General features: G+C 44.5%; 1 protein-coding gene across 2 annotated transcripts; it reads right to left on the bottom strand.

The window, feature by feature from the left end:
- Nucleotides 1-2,968: 2,968 nt before the first annotated feature.
- Nucleotides 2,969-26,888, bottom strand: TADA2A (transcriptional adaptor 2A). 2 transcript variants are annotated; one of them, XM_082776224.1, is made up of 16 exons: nt 26,826-26,888; nt 25,911-26,105; nt 25,129-25,235; nt 24,152-24,211; nt 23,419-23,510; nt 21,807-21,964; nt 20,476-20,564; nt 19,650-19,722; nt 15,074-15,137; nt 13,043-13,086; nt 11,962-12,072; nt 10,491-10,562; nt 9,772-9,904; nt 9,039-9,082; nt 6,495-6,568; nt 2,969-4,581 (listed from the first exon to the last, which is right to left on the bottom strand). In XM_082776224.1, exons 2-16 carry the CDS (start codon nt 25,933-25,935, stop codon nt 4,396-4,398), a joined length of 1,332 nt encoding a protein of 443 aa, XP_082632350.1. In that variant the 5' UTR covers nt 25,936-26,105; nt 26,826-26,888; the 3' UTR covers nt 2,969-4,395. The 2 variants fall into 2 exon arrangements, with proteins under 2 accessions (XP_082632350.1, XP_082632349.1); XM_082776223.1 differs by having other exon boundaries at nt 25,911-26,045; nt 26,826-26,863.
- Between the last annotated feature and the right edge of the window lie 1,023 nt (nt 26,889-27,911).

Raw genomic sequence — 27,911 nt, 5'->3', positions numbered from 1 at the left:
CAAGAAGCTGGGTGCAGAGGGGTGCCGGGGTGCCGGGAGGGTGGGGTGAGCTTCATCCGGGTGCTGGCCCACTGAGTCACGGGGCTGAGCAGCCACGCGAGCCGCAGCGTGTGTGCATGGCCTGGCTGGGGGTGGTGGTGCCTCGTGCCGTGGGGAGGTGAGGGCTGAGGGGCTGACGTGGCCGGCAGCTCAGCCTCCCGAGGCGCTCATCCCTCCTTGCACCTCTCCCACCACGGCTCCCTCCTGTCCCAGCCTGCTCACCACCCACCTCCGGGGCAGCCAAGCTGGGGTCTCTGCCTCTCTGCAGGGGCCTCAAACATCTCCTGGATCTCCAGCCTCGCTCATGCTTTTGCCTGCACGTGGTGATGCTCTCAAACCCCGCTTGGTGTTTAGCAAACAGCACCCATGCAGCCGACGCAGTCCTGCTCGCCCCTGTTGGGGACACGGTGGAGACTGTCCCCAGAGCACTGCCCCGCTGTGCTGCGAGGACACGACCTGTGCAGACCAGGCAGTTCCTGAGATTTCCCAAGCCACAAATCGCTGGGCCACCCTGAGTGCTCCCCCGTATTCGGGTTTCCCCTGCTCTTTCCTACCCCCTCTGATGCTTGTTGGGTTCCCGTGCTGCTCCGACCCGGCACCGCTGCGGTGTGCTGACGTGCTTGGGGCGTGTGGCTTGGCCCGTGGTGGTTTAGGTTTCACCGGCCCCACCTGAGAGAACTTGAGCAGGCACGAGAACTGGGGCTTTTTGTGACTCTGTTATCAGTGTTATCTGCTCCGCCACAGCCTGCCGCGTCCGTCGGGAGCTGGGGAGCCCGGGGTTGTGCTGGGGGCTGCACGAGCCCCCGGGACCCGGTCCGGGCAGCCCAAAGCTCCCGGCTCTGAGCCACTGAAGGGCTGAGGGTGTTTGCTGCTGCTGTGGCTGCAGCTGTCAGAGGAAAAAAAGGACTGATGCTTTTAATGACAGGCAAATAACAGCGCCAAAGATTCGTGCATGCACCCCGTGTGACGGCTGCTAGAGGTGCCCAAGAAGGTGCAGGGACCGAACAGCTCCAGCCTCTCCCTATCGCCGGAGCTCCGCTGTAATTAATGCTGCCGGTATCCAGATAGGCACGTGAACCCGAACTGGCCGCCTTCCCATCCTTCCCCAGCCTTGTTCCATATTTAATCTTTCATGTTCACCTGAGTCTCTAATTAAACCAACTGTAATCCTTAGCAGAGAGCCCGCAGCGTGCCAACGAGCTCTGGCATTCCCGAGCGCCGTGCGGGAGAGCCCCGCGCACAGAACAAACCCACGGGCAGGCTCTTTTTTATTTTCCTCCTCTGAAGTAACACTGACCCCAAAGCAGGGTCTGGAACGAGGGCCTGCCAGCAGCAAAGCTCTCAAGTGGTGCGTGGGGACCGTCTTTTGTTATTATTATTTACAAAAAACCATTGTGACTGGTTAGTTTGGGGTGGCTGACAATATTTTGCTGGGTTTCTCCGTGCCGTTGGCAGCTGCCCAGGGGTCTCGGTGAGGAGGGGCAGCGCTGGAGCCCCGCGTGCTGCTCCCCATGCTGCGGCCCTGCTGCAGAGCTCCAGTTAAAAATAAAAAGCACGCGGCGGGGCTGTGAATGGGCTCCTGATTTCCTGGGGCTGCTGCGCGGGTCCGGGTGCTGGGCGAGATGCGCGTTGTAAATAGAACACCATATCCATGGCAACCCCAACTTTTCATTATTGTTAATTACTCGTACGGTGCCAGCGCCACACATGGCGCTTCCCAGCGCGGATAAAGATAGATCCCCCCCGCCTCAAAGCCTCTCCCAGCCACACCGCCGCGCCAGCCAGCTCCGGGGAGCCTGGAGCCGGGTCTGGCAGGCAGCGGCGGAGACATTTTGTGAGGAGCTGGGGCTTGAAGCAGGAGGGACTGGCATGGCAGCGAGGCAGCCGGGAGCTCGGGGGTGGCTTTGTCCCCAAGGCCGCCTTTCCTGCGTGTTGGGAAAGGGCTCGGGGGGCGGCAGCAGCTCGGAGGAGGTGGGCAGCAAGAAGGGGAAGGGGCCTCCCCGCTGCCTGCCCTCCTCTCTGCACAGCGGTGCCGGGGAGGGCACAGAGGGGGGAACGCGCAGCGTTTGACACCAAAGGGATTCTTGGTGCTGGCTTGAGCGATCGTGCCCTGGAGAAACTTGCCCCAGGAAGCCCAACCTGCTGCGAAATCCGTCCAGCTGAGCTTAGTGCCCAGCTGGGGAGCTCAGCCCGGCGCAGCGAGGAGGTGCTGAGCCTGGCACAGGCGCGCTGGAAGCCTGCTGCCTTCCCTGCTTTGGAGATGCCCTGTGAAAGGAGAAAAACCTGTTGTTTCTCTGCTTTGATGCTCTGCGAGGGAAACATCCCAGCCCTGCTTCCCCAGGAAAAGAAAACTTTTCTGGTTCCCCTCCTGTCCAGCTGAAGGAACGCAGCGCTCCCCTCTCTGAGATCCTTTCTCCCTGACACTTTCCAGATGGCCGAATTATTTAGCGCTACCCAAAGCACAGAGCTCGGCAGCGTTTGGTCAAAGCAGGGCATGTTTGCAGTCCTGTTCCTGTTACTCACGTGTGCCGGGTGGGGATGCAGCCAATTTTGGGGTGTTTGGAGCAGGTACAGAGCCAGTGACTTTGTCTCACGCACTCCTTTGTTGTAGAAGTCATCGCATAGGAGGCTGGGCAGGAGCAAAGGCAGTTTTTTTTTTTTTTTTTTTTTTTTTGGTTTAGTGTAAAAAGACAACAGGGGAAAGCATTTACAGCTTTGTCCCTTCCCTTGGCCCTTCTGGTCTATGCAATCTCAATTTCTGCAGGCTTCGTGTCAGTCACCAGTAGGTCGTTTATTGCTGCTGCTTTCCTTTAAATAGGAGCACTTACTAGGTAGCTTGGTGCCGCGTCCACGCAGCCACTGTTGTGCATTTATCTCCTCTCTCCTGGTGAGAAGCTGATGGGTACAGACGCAGGCAGTTGCGTGACCTTCACAGTCTCACAGTCCAGGAATGTAGACTTGAGCATTTTGGATCGTTTTGATTTTATTACAAACCAAAATACTTCACATTCAGTGGCACCTCAGGTACACAGGGTAGTTACTCTTGGGGAAGGGGGGCAGAAACAAACAAACAAACAAAATCTAAAGCCAAACTTCTTCAATAGGCATTGGTATAGTTACAGGCTGGGCTTTTCAACACGATCCCCAACTGGAGAGCAGGCAGCACCCTGCCTGCTTTGGCCATTAGGTTGCTCACGGAATGTTGTTTCAGTCAGAGCCCGCTAACGAATTGCACCGTGCATTAGCAGTGGAAGCTGATAAACGATTTACTGTCTGGTAAACCTTGCCAAGCGGCATCTGGAAAGGACCATCCTCATCACCCAACTGCATTTTCAAACACACATGGTTCGTACTGAGGTCTCAAGGAGGATGCTCTGATGCAGCCGGGTGCTCTGTGGCTGCGCAGCGACTCGCTGCACCTTGCCCTGGCTTTGTCGGCCAGCTGGGCACACGCTCAGGCTGGCAGCAAGGGCTGAAAGCGCACGCCCTGGGCGGTTTGTGGTTTTCTTCACTTTTTATCTTTTGTGAGAGAGTACGTCAGGGTATGGAGTGGCTTTTTATTTATGTTCTGAAGGCTGCTCCGCTCCGCTTGTAACATCCAGCCTTTCCAATGAGCTGGGGCAACCAAATCAGAAGACTGAAAGCGAAGGATTATATAGGACGTGGCAATCGCAGATCAAGTAGGGAGCAGATGAAGCTTATTGGTTTGTACAGCACTCTCATGCTGTGATATGTGCTAGTATCACATAAAAGTAATAACTGCTGAGGAGCTTCCCTGGAATGTCCTCTCCCATCCTTTATCATAATTAAGTTAAAAAGACCGGACTATTGCAAGCTCTATTTTTACAGCCTCCAGCATGTGCTATCTCCTTTGGAAGCTGAGGCTGTTTTAAGAAGGAGTACAAGAAGGGAGGGGACCCATTTCTATGCCCTGTACTCACACAAAGTAAAAGCGTGACTCCTTACGTGCTGCCCTTCTGTCCTTATTCCGTGTCACTGTCAGAGTAAAAGTACCGTGATTCCCTTTTTAGTTACACGAGGTGTTAGAAGTGAATGCCCATTCACATTTAAGATTAACTTATTTGACATACGATCCTTTCCAGTGCTACTTGGTGTTGTAATTCTGACAACAGCAGTGTTAAACAGCAGAATTAAAAGGAAACCAGACAAGGAAATGTCAGTATTCACACAACTCAACAAAGCTTCCTACTTCTTTTTACAAAAAGAAGCTCCTAAATATTTCAGACAATGGGAAATGTCCTTCATTCAACTCTGTTAAAATGTTTCAGCGCTGTCCAAGTGACTTCAAACCTTCTTCACATCTGTCTGCTCCAGCCAAAGCTCTTCTGCCTGTCCTCAGGCTTTCGTGATGTACCCTTCTCTGATAAGGAAGTCATAGATTTTCCTGGTCTTGTTCACATCGATCTTGATGAGCGCTCTAGCTTGTGCAAGTCTCAGGCCTCCTTGTTTGTTACACTCGTTCACTAAAGCAGCTTTATATTCTAAATAGGCTCCAGGGACCAGCCTCACCATCTGACAGAGCTGGAAGACAAAAGGCGAAGTTAATAAACACAAACGCTTGTCACGCTTTGCCATTCTGTGATCTCTGCTGGGGGAGTAACATTGTGAATATTTTTCTGAAAACATTCCCAGTGTATTTTTTTGTGTGGGGGAGGCACAGGGTAATTGCCTTACGAGCTGTTTCGATCCACAGGTAGGGAGAGGAGGAGCTTGCTGGCTGCTACATTCAAAAACATTCCTGACTGAAAAATAAACTAGGAGGATGAAAGCAGGCTCTCAGCTCACAGGAGCGTAACTATGAGTGTGTCCTGTGTGGGCGTTGTTCTTTGCAGACCAAGGGAAGTACGCATGCCAAAGAGACTTGCAACCGGCAATTCAGCTCTCTGGACAGGAGCCAGGGAGGGCATCTGTCTATTAATCCCCTGCAGACTAAGTCTTTAATATCTTTCTACAAAAGCAGCAACGCACACAACGCTTGCCCCCTCCAGAAATCCAGGAGGGAAACCATGCAGGGGAAACTGTGCAGGGAAACTGCACTTTGTGTTTGGAAGTTTGGCAAAAAGCACCACGAGGCGCTCCTGCAGGCTTCAGAGAGCTGCTTTCAGGGGCTCCTGTGCTCCCATTTAGCTTCCAAATACCAGCTGCCTTCTAGATGGTGAGCTGTATTGCTCCCAGTGGAGAAACCGGCTGTCTCCTCCTTTTAATAAGGAAATGCTTAATGATTGCTCCTCATTGATAGGAAATTGTGGAATTCAGAGGAACTCAGACTCTATGTCTCAGCTGACAAGGAAATCAGATTCCCCATACACGCTAATGTCCTAGTCACAATTATTTATGCACTTAATGGAGCCAGAAATGCCATGGTCCATGGTCAACCTGTGATCTGATTTTCAGTGCCTCCATCCCCACTGAAGGGGAAACCGTTTGCACACAGAGGGAGATCTCTGAAATGTTTCGCAAACACTGAAACCTGCCTTGTGGACAAACTAAGATTATGACTTCTATTTAAAAACAAACAAACCAACTAACCGAGCAAACAAGAAGAATAACAAACAACCCCAAACCTTTTATTTCAGTAGCTTTTCAGAGCTGTCTTTCACCAAACAGCTGTATTGAAGGATAGGCCTGGAATGGGCTGCAAAAGAAACCGAGCCACAAACGCACGGCAGGCCCCTTGCTGCTTCATTTCCCTCTCCTGGGGGCTGTGGTCCCGTTTCTGGATGTTTTGTTCATCTTCCCCCTGCCTCTGAGTACTTGAAGTGACTACAAGAGTGCTCTGTGTGGCTCTGCAAGCTCCAACACCAGGCCAAGCTTAATAAGTCGTAGCTTAAAGAAAGCCAAATTCCCCGCTCTGCCGTGGGTATACAAAGAGCTTGATATACACATTAAAGGGCAGAAATATGGAAAAAACAAGAACGCACTTATCACCTCTGTGATTCACAGCAGTGCTAAATAAAAACAAAGCAAAACAAACAACCACAACTGGTTGAGGTTTGGCTTTGAGACACCTGGAGCACAAGAGGAGCTGCATTATTCAGGCTCCGTGATCTGTCCAGTGAAGGCCTTAATGAAATCCTCTACCACTTTTAAATAGATGTTCATTAAGAAAATATAACCCTTCTGCTCACCCTGGAGCATAATGGAGGAAGACAGTGTCATTTCTGGACGTTATAATGGCATGTAATGACACCTTGGCTCTCTCCACCTTTCTTTGCTAAATAAGGTAATTTGCTGCAGCCGTGTTGTACATATTCACTAACTGCAATTAAGCTGACTGGAAGGAATGAGTGGCTATTGTGAGCAGGAAAAAGTTGTCAGGGCCTACAGCTGCTGTGATGTTCACAGCACCTGGCACAGATGGTGCGAGTACACCTGCGCCGTGGGGATAATGTTTGATATAAATTACCTTTTCCTTTTTTCCTTCCCTTCCTTACCTCCTTCTCCTTCTCGTTGAGCTTCTCTGTGCCTGGCAGACCCGTGAGGTTCAGTGGTGGGGCGCTCCGTCTACCTGCGGAGACAAGAACCAGGAACCTTGACAAACTCTGGCAGCAGTTTGGACGTGTCAGGGTTAGGCGTGTTTTCAGAGGCAATTAAATCCCCATGATGTTAACCTGCTGTGATCCACGGGTTTATACAGAGACTTATTTAGGGCTTAACATAAAAACGACACTGTTTTGATAAGGCATGGTTTTGCAACTGATGTAATTAAGCACTGTGAATGCTTGTGTGAGGGCTCCCGTGCTGCTAACGATGCCTCAGCGGCTTTTGGGAGGAACAGGAGGACAATGGCTTTCTGTCAGAGGGGAACTGGCCGTGTGTGAGCTGGGCTGAACCTTCTGACGAAACTCCTTCAGCCGGGGTCGGGGAGTTCAGGGCTGCGTGGAGGTGCTGGAGCGAGGGTGTGCCCTGGGTGTGCTCAGCGTGCAGGGCTGGCCCCCAGCAGCTGTGCACCACGTACCTGGTGAGGATGGGAGACTGCTTATTGCTGAGGATAGCAGGTGATTTCTCTGGCTACACTGGTGACTTCCTGAAGCAGAGTTCTCTTTAAATGCCTTTAAACATGATGTGGATATTGCAAAAGCCAAATGCAGTTAATGGATTTATTTTTGTCTGTGATGATAAGCAGCCCTGAAAGAAGTATCTGTCACAAGGTGGTCTGATAGTTCTCCATTTCACAACTGTTTATAACTTTGCGGAACTTTAACTGTGTAGCTTAAAATGTCACAAGGGCTACCTGCAGGTTTTTGTTGTTGTTTTTTTTTTTTTTTTTCCTCTCCCCTGCCAAGTTCCAGAGCTCAGAACAAATCTGGGGGTATTTACTGGCATTTTTAGAAACTCTGCTGACCCTGTGCGGTGGGCTGCAGAGCTGGCACCGTCAGAGAGAGCCCTCTGACCCAGGACAGACGTCCCAAATTTGGCAAAGTGTGAGATCTTGGAGAATCTGCAGCTCCGTTTTCCCAGGGCCTGTTGGTTGCTGCTCCCAACCCTGTCTCTGGGGCTGAAGTCTCTCTCCCCGTGCCCCCACAGGAAAGGCTGGGTGAGGAATCTGGTCAGGGAAAGAAGCCCTTAAGAACTAAGAACTGGAGCAGTGAGGCTCTGCAGGTGCAGAGGAAGCAATTTCCCAGCAGTGCTCCCTTCCTACAAGGCCTGTACCTCGCATGCAGCGATGAGACAGTGCAGAATTTGGTTTTGCTTTTTTAAGGACCTAGGAAATGACACACACATACAAACTGCACTAAACAAAATATATTAAGGCTGCAAATCTGAGATCTCAAAATCTAGAATTAAAGTTAAGCAACGTTAATTTGCCCTCTTGTATATTCAGTATGATGCAGCCTTTAATTATACAGACACGTGGCAGTTTTTCCACGGTATCCCTGCCTTATTCAGTATGCAGGATGTTCACTTAATTAGCAACTATTTGGTATTTTGTTTGGGTTTTGTTCAACATGTGATATTGGTTGTAAATACTGCGTGCTATCTGAGTTCCATAAGCAAAACAATTCATTTTCTCTGGGGCTCTTCTCCCTTACTGGCCACAAAATTAATAGTTCACAACCGATCGGTTTCGTTCGTACTGGCCCTTCAGCTGAGGGGAGGCTATCTCTACTTCACGGTACCCAGTCTGAGCTGCACAATGCTACATTCTCCTCAAAACAGCAGATTTCAGCTATCATTGAATAGGTTTAAAACAATGTGTATACTGATTTCTGCAGTGACTAATTGCTTGGTATTTTGACCCAAATTTCCAGGGCTTCTGTGGCAGAAATGAGGTAGAACATGTAGGCTTAGTGGCCACCTAGAAGTTTGGTTCAAGTGGTTTATGAACATCCACATAAAAACTATAGAGGCAGAACTAGAAGCTGGTTTTCCCCAGCAACACTGGATAGCCTTGTACTAAAACTTTATCCTCGTCTCACTGCGTGCCATCTGGTGACCTCGACAAATGAGGCTACGAGCGTACAGAGGTCTTGTTCACAAGGGCCTCGACTGATCCCTGAATCTGTCCTTACTGGGCACTGAAAGAAGCAGGGCTCCTCTTGCTGCTTTATTGCCTGCTTCTTTGGTAACTCTTTTTTGACATCCTTTCCTCCTAAATCTAAGTTCTGTTGGGTTCATATTGCTATGATGTGTCGTATATAGCTCTATTAAAAACTGGATTAGCTTTATCTTTTAAAGGTACAATTTTGTTCCCATGTGAAAAATGTGGTCTATTCTGCCTTGTTAATGTAGCTTTACGATGGGTTTTCAGTCTGTAAATAGAAAAATCCAGAAATTCAGAAAAAAAATATAGGCTTTGCACGTGGAATGAGTTGCAGGTTGAGGCAACATTGACTAAATCAGTGCTTAACCGTAAGACTTGAGGACTGACACTTCTGTACTCAAGAAAAGGAGTCACTCTTCAGCTGGTTGTCCGAACAGTATTACTGATGTATGGCTGGCTGGCTTTTTATCACACACCATCATCTAACAGTTACCTGAATTCGAAGGAACCGGTGCTGCGGGAGTCAGGCCAGAATCACTGAAAAGAAAGGAAAATTTCAATTTGTCGTCATGTGTCGTAAGAATAACTGTGTGTGTTGGCTCTGAGACTACTTTTTTCCAACTTCTGATTCAACTTGCATAACCCAGGCCCTGATCTGAAGTCAACAGGATTTCTAAATATTTACCACTCCCAGACTGAAGACCATGTCTGAAACCTGTTATTATTATTTTTTTGTTTTTTAAAGAATGAAAGATCCAGTGGAGACTGACTGGGGAAATTACAAATCATCTTCTCGGATCACGTAGCACACAGGACGCACTTCCTTTGCATCGCAGCTTGTTCCCTCAATCAAAGCGCTTGTGCAGGGTGACTAGACATTAATAATGCTGCTACATCTAAAATCATCTGAAACATTTTTAAGTGTCATCTCTGCTCTCATTACTATCCTAAAAGACCTCATTTCCCTCCATGACTTTATTAACAGCAGGTAAGTTCCTGAAGCATAATATGCAGAAAGCAGAGACTTTGAGCCCACAGTAGTCACTTCCTTGCCTGAACTTCAGCAAGTGTTATTGCTCCTACCCAGTTTCTCGCCCTCCTGAATTTTGCAGACTGTTCCTACTGGAATAAATTGGGAATGCATTCATTATTACCAGACAGAGAAGTGTTTCTGTACCTCTCTGACTACAGCTCGTGTGTGAAAGGCAGTCTTACTGTAACCGTACATATCGGCTTGTCGACTGAGCCACTGCTGGCAGGCGCTGCTGTCCTGGATGTACTGCAGGACTTCCGACAGCATCGTGCGCTTCAGGCGTTCCTCGTCTCTTGTCTTCTTCAGGTGATCGTACGTTCTCGCACCTGGGGGTAACAGATAGCACATTCTCTCCAGCTGCTTTGGTCAGAACTGCTGTTTTTTTCTGCTTTACGCAATTAGGGAGAAACTGTTCTCTAGCTCTGGACCAGACTCTGCTATTCTCCCTCATGACAACTACTTGGCATAAGGAGGTATTGGACTGAACCCCACACCCCTCCCTGCCGTCAGTTTCAGGCCAAAAACAAACAAAAAGGAATTCCAGGACAGAACAGGCCATTTTTTTAATTTAGAGGTATTAGCCTTCTCTCCAGATATCACACTTATTGACAGTCAAAATGCCCAGAGGTGCAGCACTAGCACTGTGCAATGCTGTACGTTTCTTCTGGAACTTTTGTGGAAGGGTCACTAAAGCAGAGCTTGGCTAGGCAGCGCGTTCTCCTAGCTGATGGCTCAAAGCAACTCGAAAAAGCACAGCTGAACAGATAGATTACTGCTAAAGCCTTGCTCACTTAGAGCTAGGTAAACACATTTTTAAAGTATCTTTGATTCCAACGCTTCCTAAATGCTGCAAATTCATCCTTCCACACCGTGATGAATGGGAACGGGCTGAATAACCCCTCAGGTACTTACTACAGAAATTGGTGATTCCTGCTGCTCTGTATTCCTGCAGTCGTTTTATTTCCCTTCGCAGCTCAAATTCCACTGGTTTACCCCAACAGGAAGCAGAAGGAAAATCCAAAAAAAACAATATACCAAATGTGGGTCAGTGGGGATGGCAGTGAATGGTGGTGTACTGGGAATATTCCAATTTCTTATTTGTCTAGGCAGCTGAGGTATGAAGTGTACAGAACCACAGACAGGGTTAACCCCTCTGCACAAGCCCATATCAGATCTCAAACTCATTGTCTGTGTCATAACACACTTTGATCACAGATTTAAGCTGTTTTCTAGCATTTGAGTGCTCAGAAAAGTTATTTTATCTTCATGCTTTGACAGTTTCTTTGCCATACCCTGGACAAAGCAAGTAGCAATAATGTAGGATTTCTGGAAGGCACTTCAGTAGGGCTGAAAAACTACTCATCCAGGCTCCCTTATGGCATCCAGTGCTGTCTTTGAACTATGATTTTTGTAACTGGACCTTCTAAAATTTTTCCTTGTAGACAATTTTTTCTGCAGTTGGTAAGATTAAATACCCATGTTTCTTTTGCTCAGAGTTATTTACTGCGTGTAGCTGTTATTAGCTGGCTTCAATGCTTTGCTTGGCTTCACAGTGAGCGACACAGATTGTCTCAAATTTGTTTAGTCATAGTACTCAGGAGACCTGTGTAATGTGCGTGTGCACTTGACTCTCAGGTTAACGTGAGGACTTTGCTGTCACTACCACAACAAAACTAAGCTCAGGACTAGCGCTCACATGTTGGACTCATGATTTGCAGGATCATGCGTTTGGTATTCAACACAGTGTCCTGAAAACACAGTCACAACTGTTGAAATGCTTTGTTCTTTCTAATGAGCAATGATTTTCCCAGTTTAAGTCACAGAATTAAGCAGGATGTAATGACTTGTATTGGAATTTGACTAAATGCATGCTGTGATTATGCATAAAGACTCGAGATGATTTGGTGATGGAACAATGCCTCTTCCTTTAAGGTAAGGAACGTAATGACAGCCGCACTATATAATTATGTACACACATAATAGTTTAACGCATATCTTTCAAAGAATTCACAGTTTGCTGCCAGCTCCCTATCTCAATCCAGGCATCAGTTTTAGGGACTTTGTGCTTTCATTGATGCGCAGTGCCAGTAAAGGAACAATAGCGTTTTGATAAGAAAATACTACTTCTAACATGTGACTGGAAGGTTTCCCAACTGGGAAATGAAACACAGAACCGGGACACAGTTTAGTGGAAAGAAACACTTGCTACATGTGTAATGTATCAACCCACAAACACATTTGTTTTTCTGAGGCAGGCAGACCAGGGAGGAGAAGAAAACAACCTCCTTCCAGGAGTGGTATATATTTAGGAAAGGCTGTAGATGATGCAACCCCTTATTATACCCGTTGAAGAATGTATATGCTAAAATCTTCAAATACCCACATGCATGGCTTTCAATGAACTTATCATGCTCTACTGGTCCAAGAATTCGTGCAAATCGTCGCATTGTTTCGTAAAGGTCTTGAACCTCCTTCGGGTATCGTCTTTCCAAAACTACAGGGGGGAAAAGTGATAACTTTGTCAGCAGTGTCTTTGGACTTGTGAGATTATGTTGAAAAGACAGGGGTACTTTCATGGTAACTACTAATAGTTCCCTACACTTGGGTGTGATTTGCACCAAAATGGTAAAACAAACAAGCAAAAAACAGTGGCTAAGTTCACAGATATGCCCAAATTCCATTAGTTGCAACAGATACTGAGATACTGACGGGCAAAGTACTTAGGAAAAATGCCTCTACCATTAGTACTAGTAAACTAAATTAGTGGTTGTATTCTTTTCCTTTATGCTGGTAAGGCCTGGATTCATAAACAGTAGCTTGAATAGTGGAGCCAGAGTGGACTGACGTCCCAAGAAATTGTTGGAATGTTACCAAATTTTCCACAAATTGCTTTCAGCTATTATAATAAAACATCAACCAAAAAAAAAAAAAAACAAAACACGTAAAATTATACATAAATTATTTGTATCCTATATTACTCCTACTATAAAAACATAAATTGAGGGGAACTTGAAAGGACTATACCAGCCCCCAATGAACTGCCCAAATATCAAGATTTGGTACATCTCTTTGCCATTTTGGTATCACAACTACAAATTTATTAGTAAGAAGCAACAAAATTATACAGCCCTCACAATTAGAGCCAAAAAGGACGATATTTAAATAACGTTTGATAATTTCTTAGACTAGTGAGATGCACTTGAAAGACCTAGATTTCACCTCCAGCCCTCTCCCTACTCAGTGAGGAGACTGAAATGCTCTTGAAGAGCAATTCAGAAGCACTAACTATACCACTGAGCTGGGAGCAGTCAGAGCCAGCCAGCTGGAAATGGCTGAGCAGGAGGAAATCTGGTGGAATTCAGAACATCTGAGTATGGCCCAGTATGTATAAACCACACTGGTGAACATACAAAGTTTTGTCTCCCGAGCAGAGGCCACTTTAAACAGTTACACTTGGTACTCACTCTGAAATTTTCTGAGGTTGATTAGGCCGTGATCTCTTATAATTCTGTAATTAAGAGCAAAATGGTATTAACAAAAGGCATTTATTCACGTGTTACCTCGTAGATGCAAAGTCTTCAGTTTGATTTAAACATTTTGATTTAAACTATCACAGGGGCCTAAAACTAATCACACATTAACGTTCTATAACTCTGGCCAGCTGAGGAACATGACGCAGTGATGCAGCGAAGTTTTAATCAGGGTAGGCTTTGGATAGTGGTGTGCATTAGTCCAGCTCTGGCAGCACTAAGCACAGAGGGAGCTACAGTTGCTTTAAAGGGTTTGAAAATTCTTTTTTAGACACAGATTTCGTATCTGCAGTGTCTCATAACTTGTCTTTCCAAAATTGGAAGCACAGCGAATGTCTCCTGAAGCATGATTTCCAGCTTCAGCAAGACACAAATGTCCTTCCACTAGAGCAAGGGTGAGAGATGGAGGGTAAATGTTGTCATGGGGAGCAGGATGGAGGAGATTTCCGTGACAGCTTGGATTTTAAAAAGAAAATGCTTTAGATAACTCATGAGTTTGAAATGTTCATGACAGGATTGGGGAAATGAGCAGTGTAATAAGGCAGGTAAGATATTTACAAGGGGATGACAAATACATTTGTCACAGGTTTCTGGAAATGTCATGTGGCCATTGCTATGTGGCAACTCGCTCAACACCCAACTTGATTCTTGCAAATGACACGAGATACCGCACAGCTAGGCTCATCAGGGTCAGCTTGGACTTTGCTCTATAAAACCCATTCCATTTTCTTCACTATGTATAAAAGAATGTTCCTGTCCCATGTAGAGACGACTTTCTGTGAGTGACATCAGCATTTTTACATCCTCTTCCAGATTTTTGTCCCGTCCAGCTGGAGAAACCTTACAAAAACTGACACTGGTATGAGTTATACCACTTTCTTTTATTAAGACATGATGCACCAAACTGAAAATTATACCACATAAATATTTTTAATTTATGAATTATAAAGAACCGCGTCAATAGATATGAGCTCCTAACCTGTCCTTCACTAGAATTATGATGTATTATAGGAAGGAGTGGAGGAGTCTTACTACAAATTACTAATTCTTCCAGCAGGCAATAATACACGAAGATATAATTTTAAATATTGAACAAAGTATTTGAAAGTTATAATAAAATTGAATTTGATGAATAGATTGAGTCATTTGAAAAAGCTGTCAAATGAACTGAATAAATTATTCAAACTCATGCCAGCAGTATAGTTATCGTCATTATACATTGTGAAAAAAACTAACTTCTGGACCACTAACAGTCAAAAAATAAATGATGCAAGCATTTCTATGGAGAAAGTATGTTGAGGGGGGGGGCTAGCAATTAGTCACAGACTGACAGCTTTTTTTCCCCTTAAGTAGCAAATAAATTATAGGCAGTCCATCGATATTACATAGGGAACAAAAAGAACAGAGATTTGTCTTATTTTCTGGTTCCTACCTCTGGATCTGCCACCATTTTCCCAGATATTATTTCAGTTCTCACTCTGCAGAATGACCATGCCATCTCATAAGGTGTCCTAGAAACTTTTTTTTTTTTTTAAATATAACTGGATTGGGGATAGTAATGTGAAGAGCACTGTGACTGTGATTTTCCTGCAATAAGGAGCATTGGAAAATAGGCTTTTCAAAATTAATGACTTGTTTTGAGTGTTCAAAGGAGAATTAAGGTGTGTAGAGGTCCTTTGTTACCCACGTGTACAAAAAAGGGATCAAGGCCTGTTAATCTGTGTTTTCTGGCTTGGTACCATAGCTAAAGCCATGTGCTTGATCTGAATCTATGCAGAGAAGAACTACACATCCAGAATGAAGCCTGTCACGCAGATCTCATAGCAGAAGGTCTCCATACCTGGCAATTGTCTGGAAGGGTGCTACAGGAAATTAATTATCCTTAGTATTAGGACAGCACTGGGGGATAAAACATGGTAACGAAGCAAAGGAACGTAGTTATTGCTTTATTGCTTGAAAACTTACTTTTTTCTTCTCTGTCTTTCCTTTAACCTGGAATGATAGATATCTACAACTGCGATCTTCAGAGCTGCAAAATAGAAAAACACAGATTAGAAAATATGTAATGAATCACTGTGTTAACGCTAAGTTTCAAGCCCTTATGATCATGGCAGGCTGAAGTTGTCACTTTGATGTTTGAAAAATCCCATGGCAATTTTATAGGGGCATAAAACCACCAGAAATTAATATTCTTCAGACTGTATATGTTATATGTAGGACGTTTCTTTTGCTGCTTGCAAACACGTTACTGCCTGTATATAGGAACTTGGGTAGATTCTGAGAACTCTTTTCCTTTATATGATCTTGGACTGTTTTACCATTAGCACGTATTTGTTCCTTCATATGTTGCCATTGTTAAATATTCTTTCTCCTGAAAAGTAAGTTTATCAGATTTAAGGATCTGAGGTACCGCTTTTGGACAAAGGCTTCTTTGCACATAATGAGGAACTCCAAAAAATAGAAAGGCAAAGTTCTGAACTGAGAAGATTCAAAGTAGCCTTTGCTACCGTTCTTGAAAACATCTACAAGATTTTAGCTCGTTAACGTCTAAACTTATCTATCTGCTAGAAGAACAAAGAGAATAGTTCACGGCAATGTGGAAAAGTACAGGAAAAAGCCATGCTCATTAGAAATCATATCCTTTTCAAAATGAAATCTGTCTGCAGCCCTGGCTGATCCACTCAGAGATCCTTCAGCTTCTTTTTCCTGTGACCATCAGGTTAATAAACTTCTTTGGTAAATTCTCAGCAGAAAAGATAAGGAGACACCTATCACCTTCCCTTCCCTCATTTTGTTAAATAATACACAAATTCTAGGTCATTAAATGAGCGTAGAGTTGGTTGGATTTTTTTTCCTTTACTTTAAGCATTTCAGTATGCTCCCTGAAGGAGCAGTCTTAAGACTTGCCTTTGGGTTTACAGTCTGAAAAGACAACATGCAACTGCTTGAAACTAGGCAAGAACATGTCCCCTTTCAGCCCCCGCTGCTGCATAAGCAAAGGTGGACAGAATGTGTCAGAATCCAGAATCCACCCCTGCTCCTGTAGTTACAAGAAAAGAGCAAAACCGATACTGGCTGTTTATTGATTGGACTCTCCAATAAATAATGAATAAGGCAATTAAGAAAGAAGTGTGGTTATGCGGTTACGTGTCTATTCTAAAATATGTGTTCATGTGTAAACACCAAGAAGCCCTTAGCCTCTAGGCAATTCATCTGAGCAGTCTGCTGGGTAGAATTTCTTATAACCAGGGCGAAAGCCCAAGGGCTGTGCACATCAGCTCAGGTGCCATTGCTTTTGAGTTACACTTGCTGATCCTATATTAACAAAAAAGTCTTGAATTTATGCAAAACTGATTTGATGTTAACCTAGGAGAAAAAATATGTACGAAGGCAGGAGGGGTAGTACAAACGTTCTCACTTCTTTTTGGAAGTCTCTTTCAAAAGCAGTGTTCAAGAACCACCGTGTATTTTCATAAAGGGGTATTTAAGTTTCCTAATTTAAGAGCAGGCAAGGGTAGTGAATTCTCCTTCTTGCTTAAATGTGGGGATAAAAGAACGGGAAATGCAGTAAGTTAAACATGAATGAAATATATTACTAAGTGTTGGAATCAGTGCCAATTTATGGAAAATATTTTTGTATTTTTAAACCCTGTGCAAGCTAAGCTAGCATGTTATTTTCTGGGGTTTGTGTGGGCAGAATTTAATGAGTACATGCACAAATTGCACTGGAGAGCCTCTATAAATATCACAAGCAATTGTGCACCAATAACCATTGCATTTTGATGCTTTCACCTAAGTGCACAATATTCTAAAAGAAATTACGATCAACTGGGGAGGGGAAGGAACATTCATGAGAATAAATTAAGGGAAAAAGGGAACTTCTATGTACAGAAAAAAACAGTATTTACTGCCACATGTACTTTTGGAGGGCCTTTTGTTTTTGATAAACATATTCACAAAGAGACAACTGATTATAAGCTCTGGAATACAGGAATAACTCTGACTATTATACTGTTACCTGCTGCACTGAAATGAGAAAAGAGACGCTGTACGAATGAAAATTATTTGATTGCTCTTTCCCCCATGAATTATACTAGGGAGTTACTTGTTTGTACTGGTAACTGAAGATAAGTTGCCATTCTGTGAGATGGTCAGAGTGGCTTTGCAGGCTCCAGCGATAGGCAGGAATTCAAGGCTTCTTTCTCCGTTCCAAAAAATCAAAATATTTTGGTTTCTTAAGACAGTGTCCAAAACAGTTTCTTTGCTTTTCATTCCTCTTCAGCCTCATTTGGTCTGCAAAAACTTTTGAATGCTAATGAGTGAGAGCTTTGTTTTGTGCTAACTAACCTCTGCTTGGCATGCAAGGCCCAAATAATGGGAAGAATGCAAACTAATCAAAGCAAACAGGCTGCGTATCCAGTGTGTGCCTGGCTGGGACAAACTTAATGGCTACAACCCAAATTTACTCCCCCTGGAGGAAAGCAGGACCCTAAGCAAACATGGTATCTACTTGCAGAGTGTGTCAGAACCTTACATAAAAGAATAAATACCATGGAGTATTTCGGCCATTGTCTTGTATCTTATGGAAGGAAAAAAGTTTGCTATTTGGCCAGCAAAGAATTTGTCTCAAGCAGGTGTAGTGGAAGGCAGCCACAGGGCTGCTTTTCAAGGACACTTCTGCGAGATGCAGTGTAAGAAGTTTGCCAGTGGGCAGGGCTGGGGTAGTGAGGCACGTGAGAGACAGGACAGGCATCCTTGGGAGCGACTGCCAGAACTTGTGCCTCCAGGGCTGCCTTGCAACCTCCTCTGCCTGCAACTAGAAAGTGCAAAGATTTCCTAAGCAGTCCGAGCGCTCGCCCCTTCCTTCAAATCTAAATGGTGAACCATTTTGTAGGGTATTATTCATGCAATTAAGTTGCAAAATATTCCCAGTGAATCAAGCAAAGTCAGCATCTGAGATCTTTAAAACTGCAGGACAGGAAGAGATGTGGCTCCCTCCTTTTTTCTTCTAGCTTGGAGAAAGCAAAGATCTAATCCCAAAGTTTCTTTTAGAAAAGCATTCTTTCCTTCCCTGAGATGCCTCATATAAGAGAAAAACAGCTGGCTAGACCCTGCGACTTCATTCTTGTAGAGGCATTCTCTCTCACGTAGGCAGATCCAGAACAGCTGTGGGAAGGAAGCTGCCAAAGTCCCTGAGCTAAGGGATCGAAAATGTAGTTGGTCACGCTGCCTAACCTCTGCCAAATGGAGTTTTCACATGGCAAAAGCCTGATGTTCTGTACTAAATATGCAAGACAACTAAAGAATGGACTAAAGAACACCCAATGTAATTATCAGGCAAAATATTTGACAGACAGAAGGAAGTATTTTTTCACACACTATGTAATTAAATTACCGAACTCCTAACTCAATTGTGCAACTCAGGGCTACAGGATGTTATGGGGGCAAAAATACAAATATAGATATAGTTCCAACAGTAGTTAGCTAAGTTCATGCAGGACAGATTCTTTGGCCAAAATGGTCTGAACACAACCTGTGGCTCAAGAATTTGCTAAATTTATGACTGCAGGAAACTTGGAAGACACACCAGGAAAAGTATCAGCTTGTACTTGTCTTTTCTTACATTCTTCTGTGTGTCTGCTATGAGATACTAGCAGGTTACTGACCTAGAGAGACCTTTGGTCTGGCCCTGCATAGCTTTATGGTATTCTGAACAGAAAAGGAAAGCTGATTTTTGCAGTCAGATTTACAACTTAAACCAGGAGGCTGGTGGGAGATAACTTAATTGGCTGAATTGTGCAGGGGGAGGAAGAAATGTGTGAGGGGTATGGAAGAAGGTGCTGATAAACCAGCTTGAATGAACATTAAACTAACAATTAATGAATAGACCTAGGAAAGTATTTTGCTTTTCCAGTTTACTAGGGCTCCCTATAGGACATGGAAGCAATAAAATATGTTTTAATAATAATAAAACAGTGGAGAGATGGCACGATGCATCTGTGACAAGTCCAAAAGCCAGCTCCCCTTTCAATAAAAGTTAAAAGGGATGAGAGGCTGATGTATGATTCTCATAACCTTTTTTGTGCCAAGGGAGTTTGCATTCCTTAAAACTATGTGTACGCTGCTAAATTTCAAACTGATTTTGTAAGTTTGGAAGGACTGTCTGTACATAACAGGATTTGTCTGTCTCCAAAGGGTGGTAAGACTTTAGCTGAGAACAGCCTGACATAGATGGAAGAATTCTGAAGCATAAGCACGGTACTTTTAAACATTATGTGTACTTATAAACGTGGGAAAAAAAGTACGATCTTTACTTCTCTATGGATTAAAACCTAATTTTAATACTTTCCGTTATTTGGTACCACAGAAACTCAGCAGAAGTAAGCGAACTCACACAACAACCCTCGTCAGGTACAACTAATGCTGCTCTAACTGTAGAGGAAAATGCTGCTCTAATGTAGAGGAAAAAAGACCCAATGAAACACTGTGTATGCACCGTGAAACATTGCTTTCAAACAATGTATGAAAACAGGGGACTTACCATGCAGAATGTCTGAATCATCTTCTACAAAATCAATATCTCTTAAATCCCACTCAGCATAGTTGTCAAACTCCTGTTCAGAAGTGATTAATAAACTGTCACTAGCTAGCACTAAAAAACTGGTATCAAGTTTCAGTACACATATAAGTACTGAAAACACAGATATGTACACGTGCATGGCTGTACAAGGCTCCATCCTTGGGCAATGTACATCACAGGGGAACTTAAATGATTTCCGGCAGTAACCAGAACAGGATATGGTGATAGGATAATGAGAATTAATCAGGTTCTCCCCATAGCTCCCACACTGTGGTAAAAATTCTGCTCAAACATATAAAAACAACACACCCCTCTATGGTGGAATTCATCCCTCTATGTATAGGAGCTTGTTTTGCAACAGGAATCGGGGCCCTGGGCCCACAGCTAAAAACACTGAAAACAATGCAGCCTTTCAAGAGACCTTTGGATCAGGCTCCTGTCTGCTTCTCCAAGGCAAATGAAATAGAAGCATACTGAATCTGACCCCTTCTGCCAAGCATCCGATTCATGACATCGAGTCTGTTTGAGTAAGAGCCGTTCACAGTGGACATCTGGTGGCAGCAGCAGCCTTACAGCCCGGGGACACTCGGGTTGCCTGCTCGCTGCTTTGCAGGCCTGCAGCGCCACCTCTGCAATTAAATCCATGGTTTAATCAGTCTGCCCTGTCATTCTGCCAAAGACTTCTTAATGAAGAATAAAGACCTATGGGCAGAGGCATGCAAGCACGTGTTTGCTGATCTCACATTCAGTAGCAAATATAAAATTACGAGAGAAGGAAGAGTCTTACCTCAACAAAGTCAGCTCTTGCTGGCATATACCCAGCCATGTCTCTGGAGAGCAAGGAATCGAAAGTAGGCCGTGGGGGGTCATCAGCAGCTGAAAAAATAAAGGTTTTCAGTTGTTGTGTAGGGCTTGGGGTCTTTTCTAACGCAAAAAGATTGTAAATAAGTGTTTCTTTTGAACAAAAGTGGGGATAATTAGTTGAAGAAAAACACCCTGATTGGGGTTTTATGCAGGGTTACGTTCAGAAATCTATTGGGAGAAAAATACTGTAATCTCAGATCTTTGCAGTATTCTTGAAAGTCAAACACAGAAATTCAAGGTAATAAACAGGCTATAAAACATAAACTCTGCATTTCAGAACTCAGCATCCCCCTGGTAAACCTCTGCCGAGACTTGCTCTCAGCGTGCAGGTTCTTTTAGTTAATAGCAACAGGGGTGTTAAATCTGCCACCTTCTGGGTGCCATTTACAGAGAGCTGCAATTAAAGCTCTACAGCTCTGAAGTTTTACAGCGCTTCCCAGCTGAGGATCTCAGTGTTTTACAGACAATAATGGACCAAGGCTCACAACACACTTGTGAAGGAGCTGAGCGTTATAAGTCCCATGCTACAGATAAAGAAAGCTGAGGCACGGAGAATTTCTCTTGGCCCATGTCACATAAAAAAATCAATGACAGCCAGGAATAGAACCAAAATTGTCCAGTTCCTACTGCTTTAGCTCTAAACACTTTATAATGAAATTTAAACCTCCAGATATCAGGCAATCTTTTCACCCAGCTATTCTGGGGAGCCTTACACTGGAACAGCTGACAGACTGGGGGAATTGTAAAGATGTTCAATTTAAACAAACCTGATCATTTGTTAAATTGCTGAAATTCAACACATACTTTTTAAAGGCAGTTCTGAAGAGAGAGGTATGAAATCAGCATTGCTTAAAGGGAGTGACTTTATGACAAATTTCACCAGCTAGGCCTGTAGAAAATAGATAATCAGATGAAATATTTTAGAGGTAGAAACACCTTTTCAGTTAAAATTGCTACACAGGGTCTGGAAAAGATAAGCAATCACCTCAACATTGGGGTGAGAACTCACACTGGTAATTACAAGAAGCACATGCTGTTATTTTGAGCCAAATGTGAGGTAGCTTTGAGGTAGCTTGTCTTTTGAATTAATGTGTATATCCAGACTTTTGCTATGGTGATTTCTGCAAACGACCATTTCTACTGGTTTGGCAGAAACCAGTAGAAACCAGTCTTTCTCCAAAGGTTGTTCACTCCAATTCTGAGGAGTGGAGACCTTGCAAGGAAGCTCCCTGTCAGCAGGCAGGTGGTACTCACGGTGGAATGGGATGGCCGTTTCGCTGTGCTGTGCCTCTTCCACCTGCTTCAGGTTCAGTAATGTAGATGCAAACAAGGGGTTGTTGATAAAGTGTTTCATATAATGTTTCTCACACTCCTCCTTGGATTTTGTACACATCTGGTTGGCTACGTCCTGCCTGAAGTGGGGAGAGGGGGAGGCTTAATAGGAATTACACAGAAATATTGAGTTCTTTTCAAAATATTGGTCTCAGATCTGTATTGAATGTGCTGTGCGATCTAGTCAAAAGGGTCTAGATACTTCCAGGAGATTCCCTCTTTCCATCATACTAACACCAAGCCAATACTTAGATGTTTGATTGAAGTTACTGGGCTTGGGAGCACTTCTTTGGTGATGTCATGGGCAATACAGCTGACTGTTTCCATATGAGAAACTCCCTGGCAGGCAGAACATCAAATCTTTTACAGGTTTGAAAACTTAGTATTGTTATTTGAGGGCTTTTTATACATTTTACTAACTAATGGTAAATCCTAAGTCAGCAATTGTATTCTGCTTCTCAAATTGCTCTTGTGATTTTAACTGGACAGTGGTTTTCCTTTTTGCATAGGGATGTTCAAGTTTTTTCAAACACTGACGTGGTTGTACAAAAGACATTCTAGAAACCCTTGCTGAACTTTCCTGGAAAAGTGGTTGAGTAGAAATATGACGTATTTTATCTTAATAGAATGGCTGTACGGATGTGTGAGTTGAGGACTTAAAATATCAGAACACCAGCAGCAATTGTTTTAATTTGTTAAACTACACTGAATGCGAGGGATTTCAGGAAGAAATGTCAGTTTTCTCCTTTATTTGGAAAAGGCTGAAAAAAGCCAAGTGTTTAAGGAAAATATTACTTGTATTGCAAAGTATGGCAAAATATACTGGACGGCAAACTTGCCGAACATAACCAGAAACAGTTTTCAGCCTTAATTATGACCGTACACATAATTAGCACTGTACACATAAGAACTCACAGTTCTCTTTCTATATATTTTGGAGTTCTGTACTTTTAATATAGCAATCTTTCCATGAAGGAGAAGAGGGATAACTCATGACTACAGATCTTCTTTCCTTATAGATGCATAAAAATCCTGTAGCAACTACAGAAATTAACAGAACATAATCTAAAAATATTAAATATTTCCAATGGTCTGTTCTAAATGTGACAGAAAAGCAGGATACAAACAAACAAACAAACAATACCTGGCTAGCCAACTGTAAGCAAACTGAAATCACACGGGATAAGAAACTTTGCAGTTGCTTTTTACACAGGTGTAAAATGAAGCACAGAAAATCTTATGCAATAGTTGAGTTTCTTCAAAAACGGGTTACTTTACTGTGAATGGAGGGAGCTTTGTACTTTGCTGGAGGTGCCCTGCGTCACACAAGAGGCCTTTAGCAATTTCTTTGTGTATCTAATAGATGAAAACTGAATCTGCTACCCCAGTCTTCTGCTCTAGCTGCTAAATTAGTGTCTCACCCATGATGAGTCACTGAACATTCATCGTGCACTGATGCATTCAACAGTACAATCCAGTGAAATGAAACTCTACCCATCATTCGCTGAAATTGGCTGAGCCACGAAATTCTCACCAGTTTCCAAATCCACAGTCCATCACAGCTTCTAGCAGTGCCATTTCCTCTTGAGCTGTCCAGTTAGGATCCAAGACAGGGAAATCTGAAGTCTGGAGGAAAAAAGAAGACAAATCAAACTGCTGTGATTCTCTGTTATAATCCATCAGATGAAAAGCAAAAAAGCTCTAGACTACAGGGCAACACAGTGTATAGTACTGGCAGTTTTTTACCATCTCATGAATCTTGATAACTGTTGAATTATTTAGGCTATTGAGTCATCACCTACGGTAAGAATTTGTTTGTTCTTACTAGTTTATTCTCCTGAATACACTGTTACATGTTCTACCTACCAGCTGTAATTTGACAGTTATGTGATGAAACACAGTAAAAATTACCAAAGACTTTTAAAGCGATTCATTTTTGGGGGAGAAAAAAAAAACAACAAACAAGAATAAAGAAACAGAAGTTGATTCATCACGGTTAAAGAACTGGAAAGTCTAGTGAGATGCATTGTGCTATCTAGGCAGAATAAAAAATGTACCTTTAAATGTCTCCACTATTCCATTACGTTCCGGGGGGACGTTTTTCTTTACTCTCAAGGAAGACTTTCGTTTTTAAATAGTTCTAAACCTCTGAATCAAATAACTGTATTAGTTAACATTTTCACATAATATTATTAAGCAAGATTCTAACTCCTGGGAAGTTAGGAGAGTTCAAGATTGAGTAGGTATAACCTTAAGGGAGTATTTACCATTATCTCGTAAGTATGATCACTTTGATGTTTCTTGTATTCAAATCCTCGCGTGAAACACTGTGGAACAAAAGATTAGCATTATTGTTACTCTCTCACTTCTGTCCTGAAAACATTTTAACCAGCTTCTTTTTTCCTTTTATTCTCTGACCACTGCGCATACAAAATATCAAACATATCCAACCCGATATGCTAAAAATGTTATTTAATTTTTCTGATTTCACTTTAGAAAAAAATTATAATGGTAGAACAATATGTGTTAAAATAATTTTGAAGCTTTGTAGTGTTCCTGTCTCCTGCACCAGCACAGTTTGGAGGTATTTTCACCACTTACATTTCTGTTTTTTTTTAAGGACAGGTAAAAGAAAAAAATACATCCAGTGTACAAAATATGGTTTTGTTGTACATACTTGAGCATAAGGCTAAGCTCCTTTTTCAGTATTAGAGGTTATTTCCATTTTTTAATCATAAATAATGCAAACTTATTTAATAAATAAAACCAGTAGTACCTTCTGTGGTTATCTGATCACACACAAAATTTTTAAATAACAATATCTGGCCACAGTTATTGTAAATATTGCGAATTTCCCCCTAATTTCCTTTTCCATTTGAAAGGAAAAAAAAAGTTGTGAGGACAGGGAATGGGTGTTGATGGGTTTTCTTTTCTATGCCATAAAAAATGTCAGCAACAATACCTCTCTAGACATGCAGCAGCATGCTCTGTTACAGTCAGGCTGACTGCGTGTATTTAGGTAGCTTTGGCTGCCTCCACAAACATCTCCTCTGGCTGCTCATGCCTCAGTTCTTCAGCCTCCCATATTTTCTTTGTCATTTCCCTGTCCCTGAGCAAATAAGTGTGTTGATACAAGTTTACAGAGACCAGTTATTAATGTGCTTATGGAACAGCCTGGCACCGGGCAGGCCTTTGATGACTTTCTCAAAGAAATGAAGGTCTTTGCTTTTATCCTTGCGCTCACCTGCAAGCAGAGGAGGAAGGGAGGAGGCCCGCACTCCGCACACTTCACGTAGGGCTCTGTGAGGTACGAAGAGCAGCCTCGGCACGGAGGCTTATCAAAGGGGTCATCTGCGAAGCCAAAAGTAAATCTCATGGGACAAACATGGCACTGGTTTTGCAATCGCACACACTCACTCGTGTCCAGCAATTTAAAATGAATCTCTTTCCTCCTGCAGCTTCTCCAAAGATCTGTAAGACGGATTTTGGCACTTTCACCTCTGCTATAGACCCGGTGCACTGAGGGCCAAACCCAAACTTGTGCAATTGAGTTGGAATCAAAGAATTTCTCCACAGCAGCCTCCTGGTACAAGCCAGCAGCTGCTGAGCAGACTCACGGCCCTGTGCATGGAGCACAGTGCACAGAGAGCTGCCGTCCGTCTGCCTCGCAAAGCACAGTGCTGCGGTTGGGAGGGCATCGCCTCAACGGTCCTGTCACCCGTCCAAGCCTCAGACTCTGCTCAGATTGCTGAGCAAGGAGGGAAATGCTGCCCTGCCAGTTCCTATTCTGCCCGTTGCAAAGCAGTCAAAACACCGTCATGAGCAATATTTTTCCCTCAAAGAAAATGGATTTCAACTAGCCCAACTACGAAAAGTAGAGAGAAACAAAGACCCGACTCATTCATGTAGTCACGCTGCCGGGGATGTGATCAAAGCAGTGACCCCGTGGATCACACATTGCTCCTTTTCTGCCAACAGCTTCAAACCACTCCAGACGCTTTCTGGACGCCACCTCGGGGCACTTACTGCTGAAGGAGGCCAGGCGCTCCATCCCTCTCCCCGGCTGCTATCCTTGCTCCTGAGTCCAGCTGTTTCACCCCAAAACCCGCAGCGTACGTCCCACAGGGCTGTCCCCTGCCTGCAGGAGTCTTGGGGGAAGTCCTGAAGAGAAAAGCAGGGGGCTGTCAGCAGCCTGCTGGGCACGGCTGTTGTGTTTTCTGCCTGTGAGGAGAAACCAGAGGCGGAGGGACGGGGTGTGTGGCGAGAAGGGACGCGGGGCGCTGGGGATGGTGACAGAAGTGACGGCAGTGCCACGGCTCTGGCCTGCACCACACCACCAGGGATGGTGTGGGTTTATAGCCGGGTTTGGAGCTTCCCTGCTGTGTGTGTGCCAGGGACCGACGTGGGGGTCTGTGGAGCCCAATTTCGGGACCGCAGGAGCTCTGAGCGTTCCCTAGGAGCAGGGCGGCGGTGGCTGAGCCGTGTGTGAGGGCTCCCCAAGCACCCGGCCAGCCCCACGCAGGGGCCGTGAGGGGCTGAGGTGTCCTGCCCGAGCTGTGTGCGTGCCCCCTCCCCTTGGTGTTAATGACAGGAGTAACTCATTAAATGCTTTGCACAATTAGCGGCCCCCCCCGGGCGCTCGGCCCCGCTGAGGGGAGCGGGATGGGCGCGGGGACCCACAGCGCGGCCACACCCTCCGAGGCCCCTCCCCCTCCATGAGGCCCCTCCCCCTCTCCAACAGACCACGCCCCCTCCTCAGGCCACGCCCCTCCCGCCGAGGCCCCGCCCCCAGGCCCACGAGGTACGTCACGTTGCGGCGGTGCCGCCGCGCGCCCCGCGTTCCCCCCCCCCCTCCCCGCCCGTTCCCGCTCCCCCCTCCCCGCTCCCCCCCCCCCCCCGCTCCGGGCCCCGCCGCCCCCTCTCCCCCCCCCCCCCCCTCACCTCGCGCCCGCCGGGCCCCGCGCGCCGCGGCCTCCCGCGGCCCCGCCACGGCCGTGCGCGTGCGCGGGGCGGGCGGGCGGCCGTGCGTGCGCGCCCCCGCCCCGCCCCGCCCCCGCCCGCCTCGGGCTGAGGGAGCGCGGCGCGGGCACGGCCGTGAGGGGAGCTCGGGGCTGAGGGGGCGCCTGCCGCTGGGGGCCGGTGTCTGTACAGGAGATAGGTGTACAGAGCGCCCCGTAGGGATGTGCAGTCCTGTCATGTGTGCGCATATCGCCCCGTATTTACATTTATTTCTGTTATATGTGCATATATTGCCCCATATTTATATATATTTCTGTTATATGTGCGCATATTGCTCTGCATTTATATACATTTCTGTTATATGTACATGCATTGCCTCATATTTTTATATATTTCCGTTATATGTACATATATTGCCTCATATTTATATATATTTCTGTTATATGTACATATATTGCCTCATATTTTTATATATTTCCGTTATATGTACATATACTGCCTCATATTTATATATATTTCTGTAATACGTGCGTATATTGCCTCATATTTATATACATTCCTGTTATATGTGCACATATTGCCCTGTATTTATGTACATTTCTGTTATATGCACATATATCGCCCTATATTTATACACACTTCTGTTATATGAGCGCATATCGCTTCATATTTATGTACATTTCTGTTATATTTACATATATTGCCCCATATTTATATACATTTCTGTTATATGCGCGTATATCGCCCTGTATTTATGTACATTTCTGTTATATGTATATATACATATACATGTAAGTACTTACATGTATATATTGCCCCGTATTTATACATATATGATATCTATATGTATTTTGCCCTGTATTTTGATATATCTAATCTATATATCGTCCCATATTTATTTATATATGATATCTATATGTATTTTGCCCTGTATTTAAATATATATATGTATATCACCCTGTATTTATATATATACATAGAAGTTATATATATGTAAATGCTACAGACACATCAAGGTGTGTGTCAGGGGCTGTCCCCGCCTGTTGCTGCAGGGTTTGCAGCGTTCAG

The sequence above is a fragment of the Aythya marila genome, assembly GCF_965140915.1.
Source record: "Aythya marila genome assembly, chromosome: 20".
Lineage (NCBI taxonomy): Eukaryota > Metazoa > Chordata > Aves > Anseriformes > Anatidae > Aythya > Aythya marila.
Note: the sequence above shows the minus strand (reverse complement) of the source record. Positions and strands in the feature narration are given on the sequence as shown.

Bases quoted from the DNA above. Each gene is read 5' to 3' on its own strand.
- TADA2A (XM_082776224.1), bottom strand. From the start codon at position 25,935: ATGGAGCGCCTGGCCTCCTTCAGCA. The intron at 23,511-24,151 runs GTAAATACTCCC...TTTTTCCTCCAG, and splicing joins ATCATACTTACGAGATAATG to ACTTCAGATTTCCCTGTCTT. The intron at 13,087-15,073 runs GTAAGTTTTCAA...TCTTAATTACAG, and splicing joins GAAAGACAGAGAAGAAAAAA to AATTATAAGAGATCACGGCC.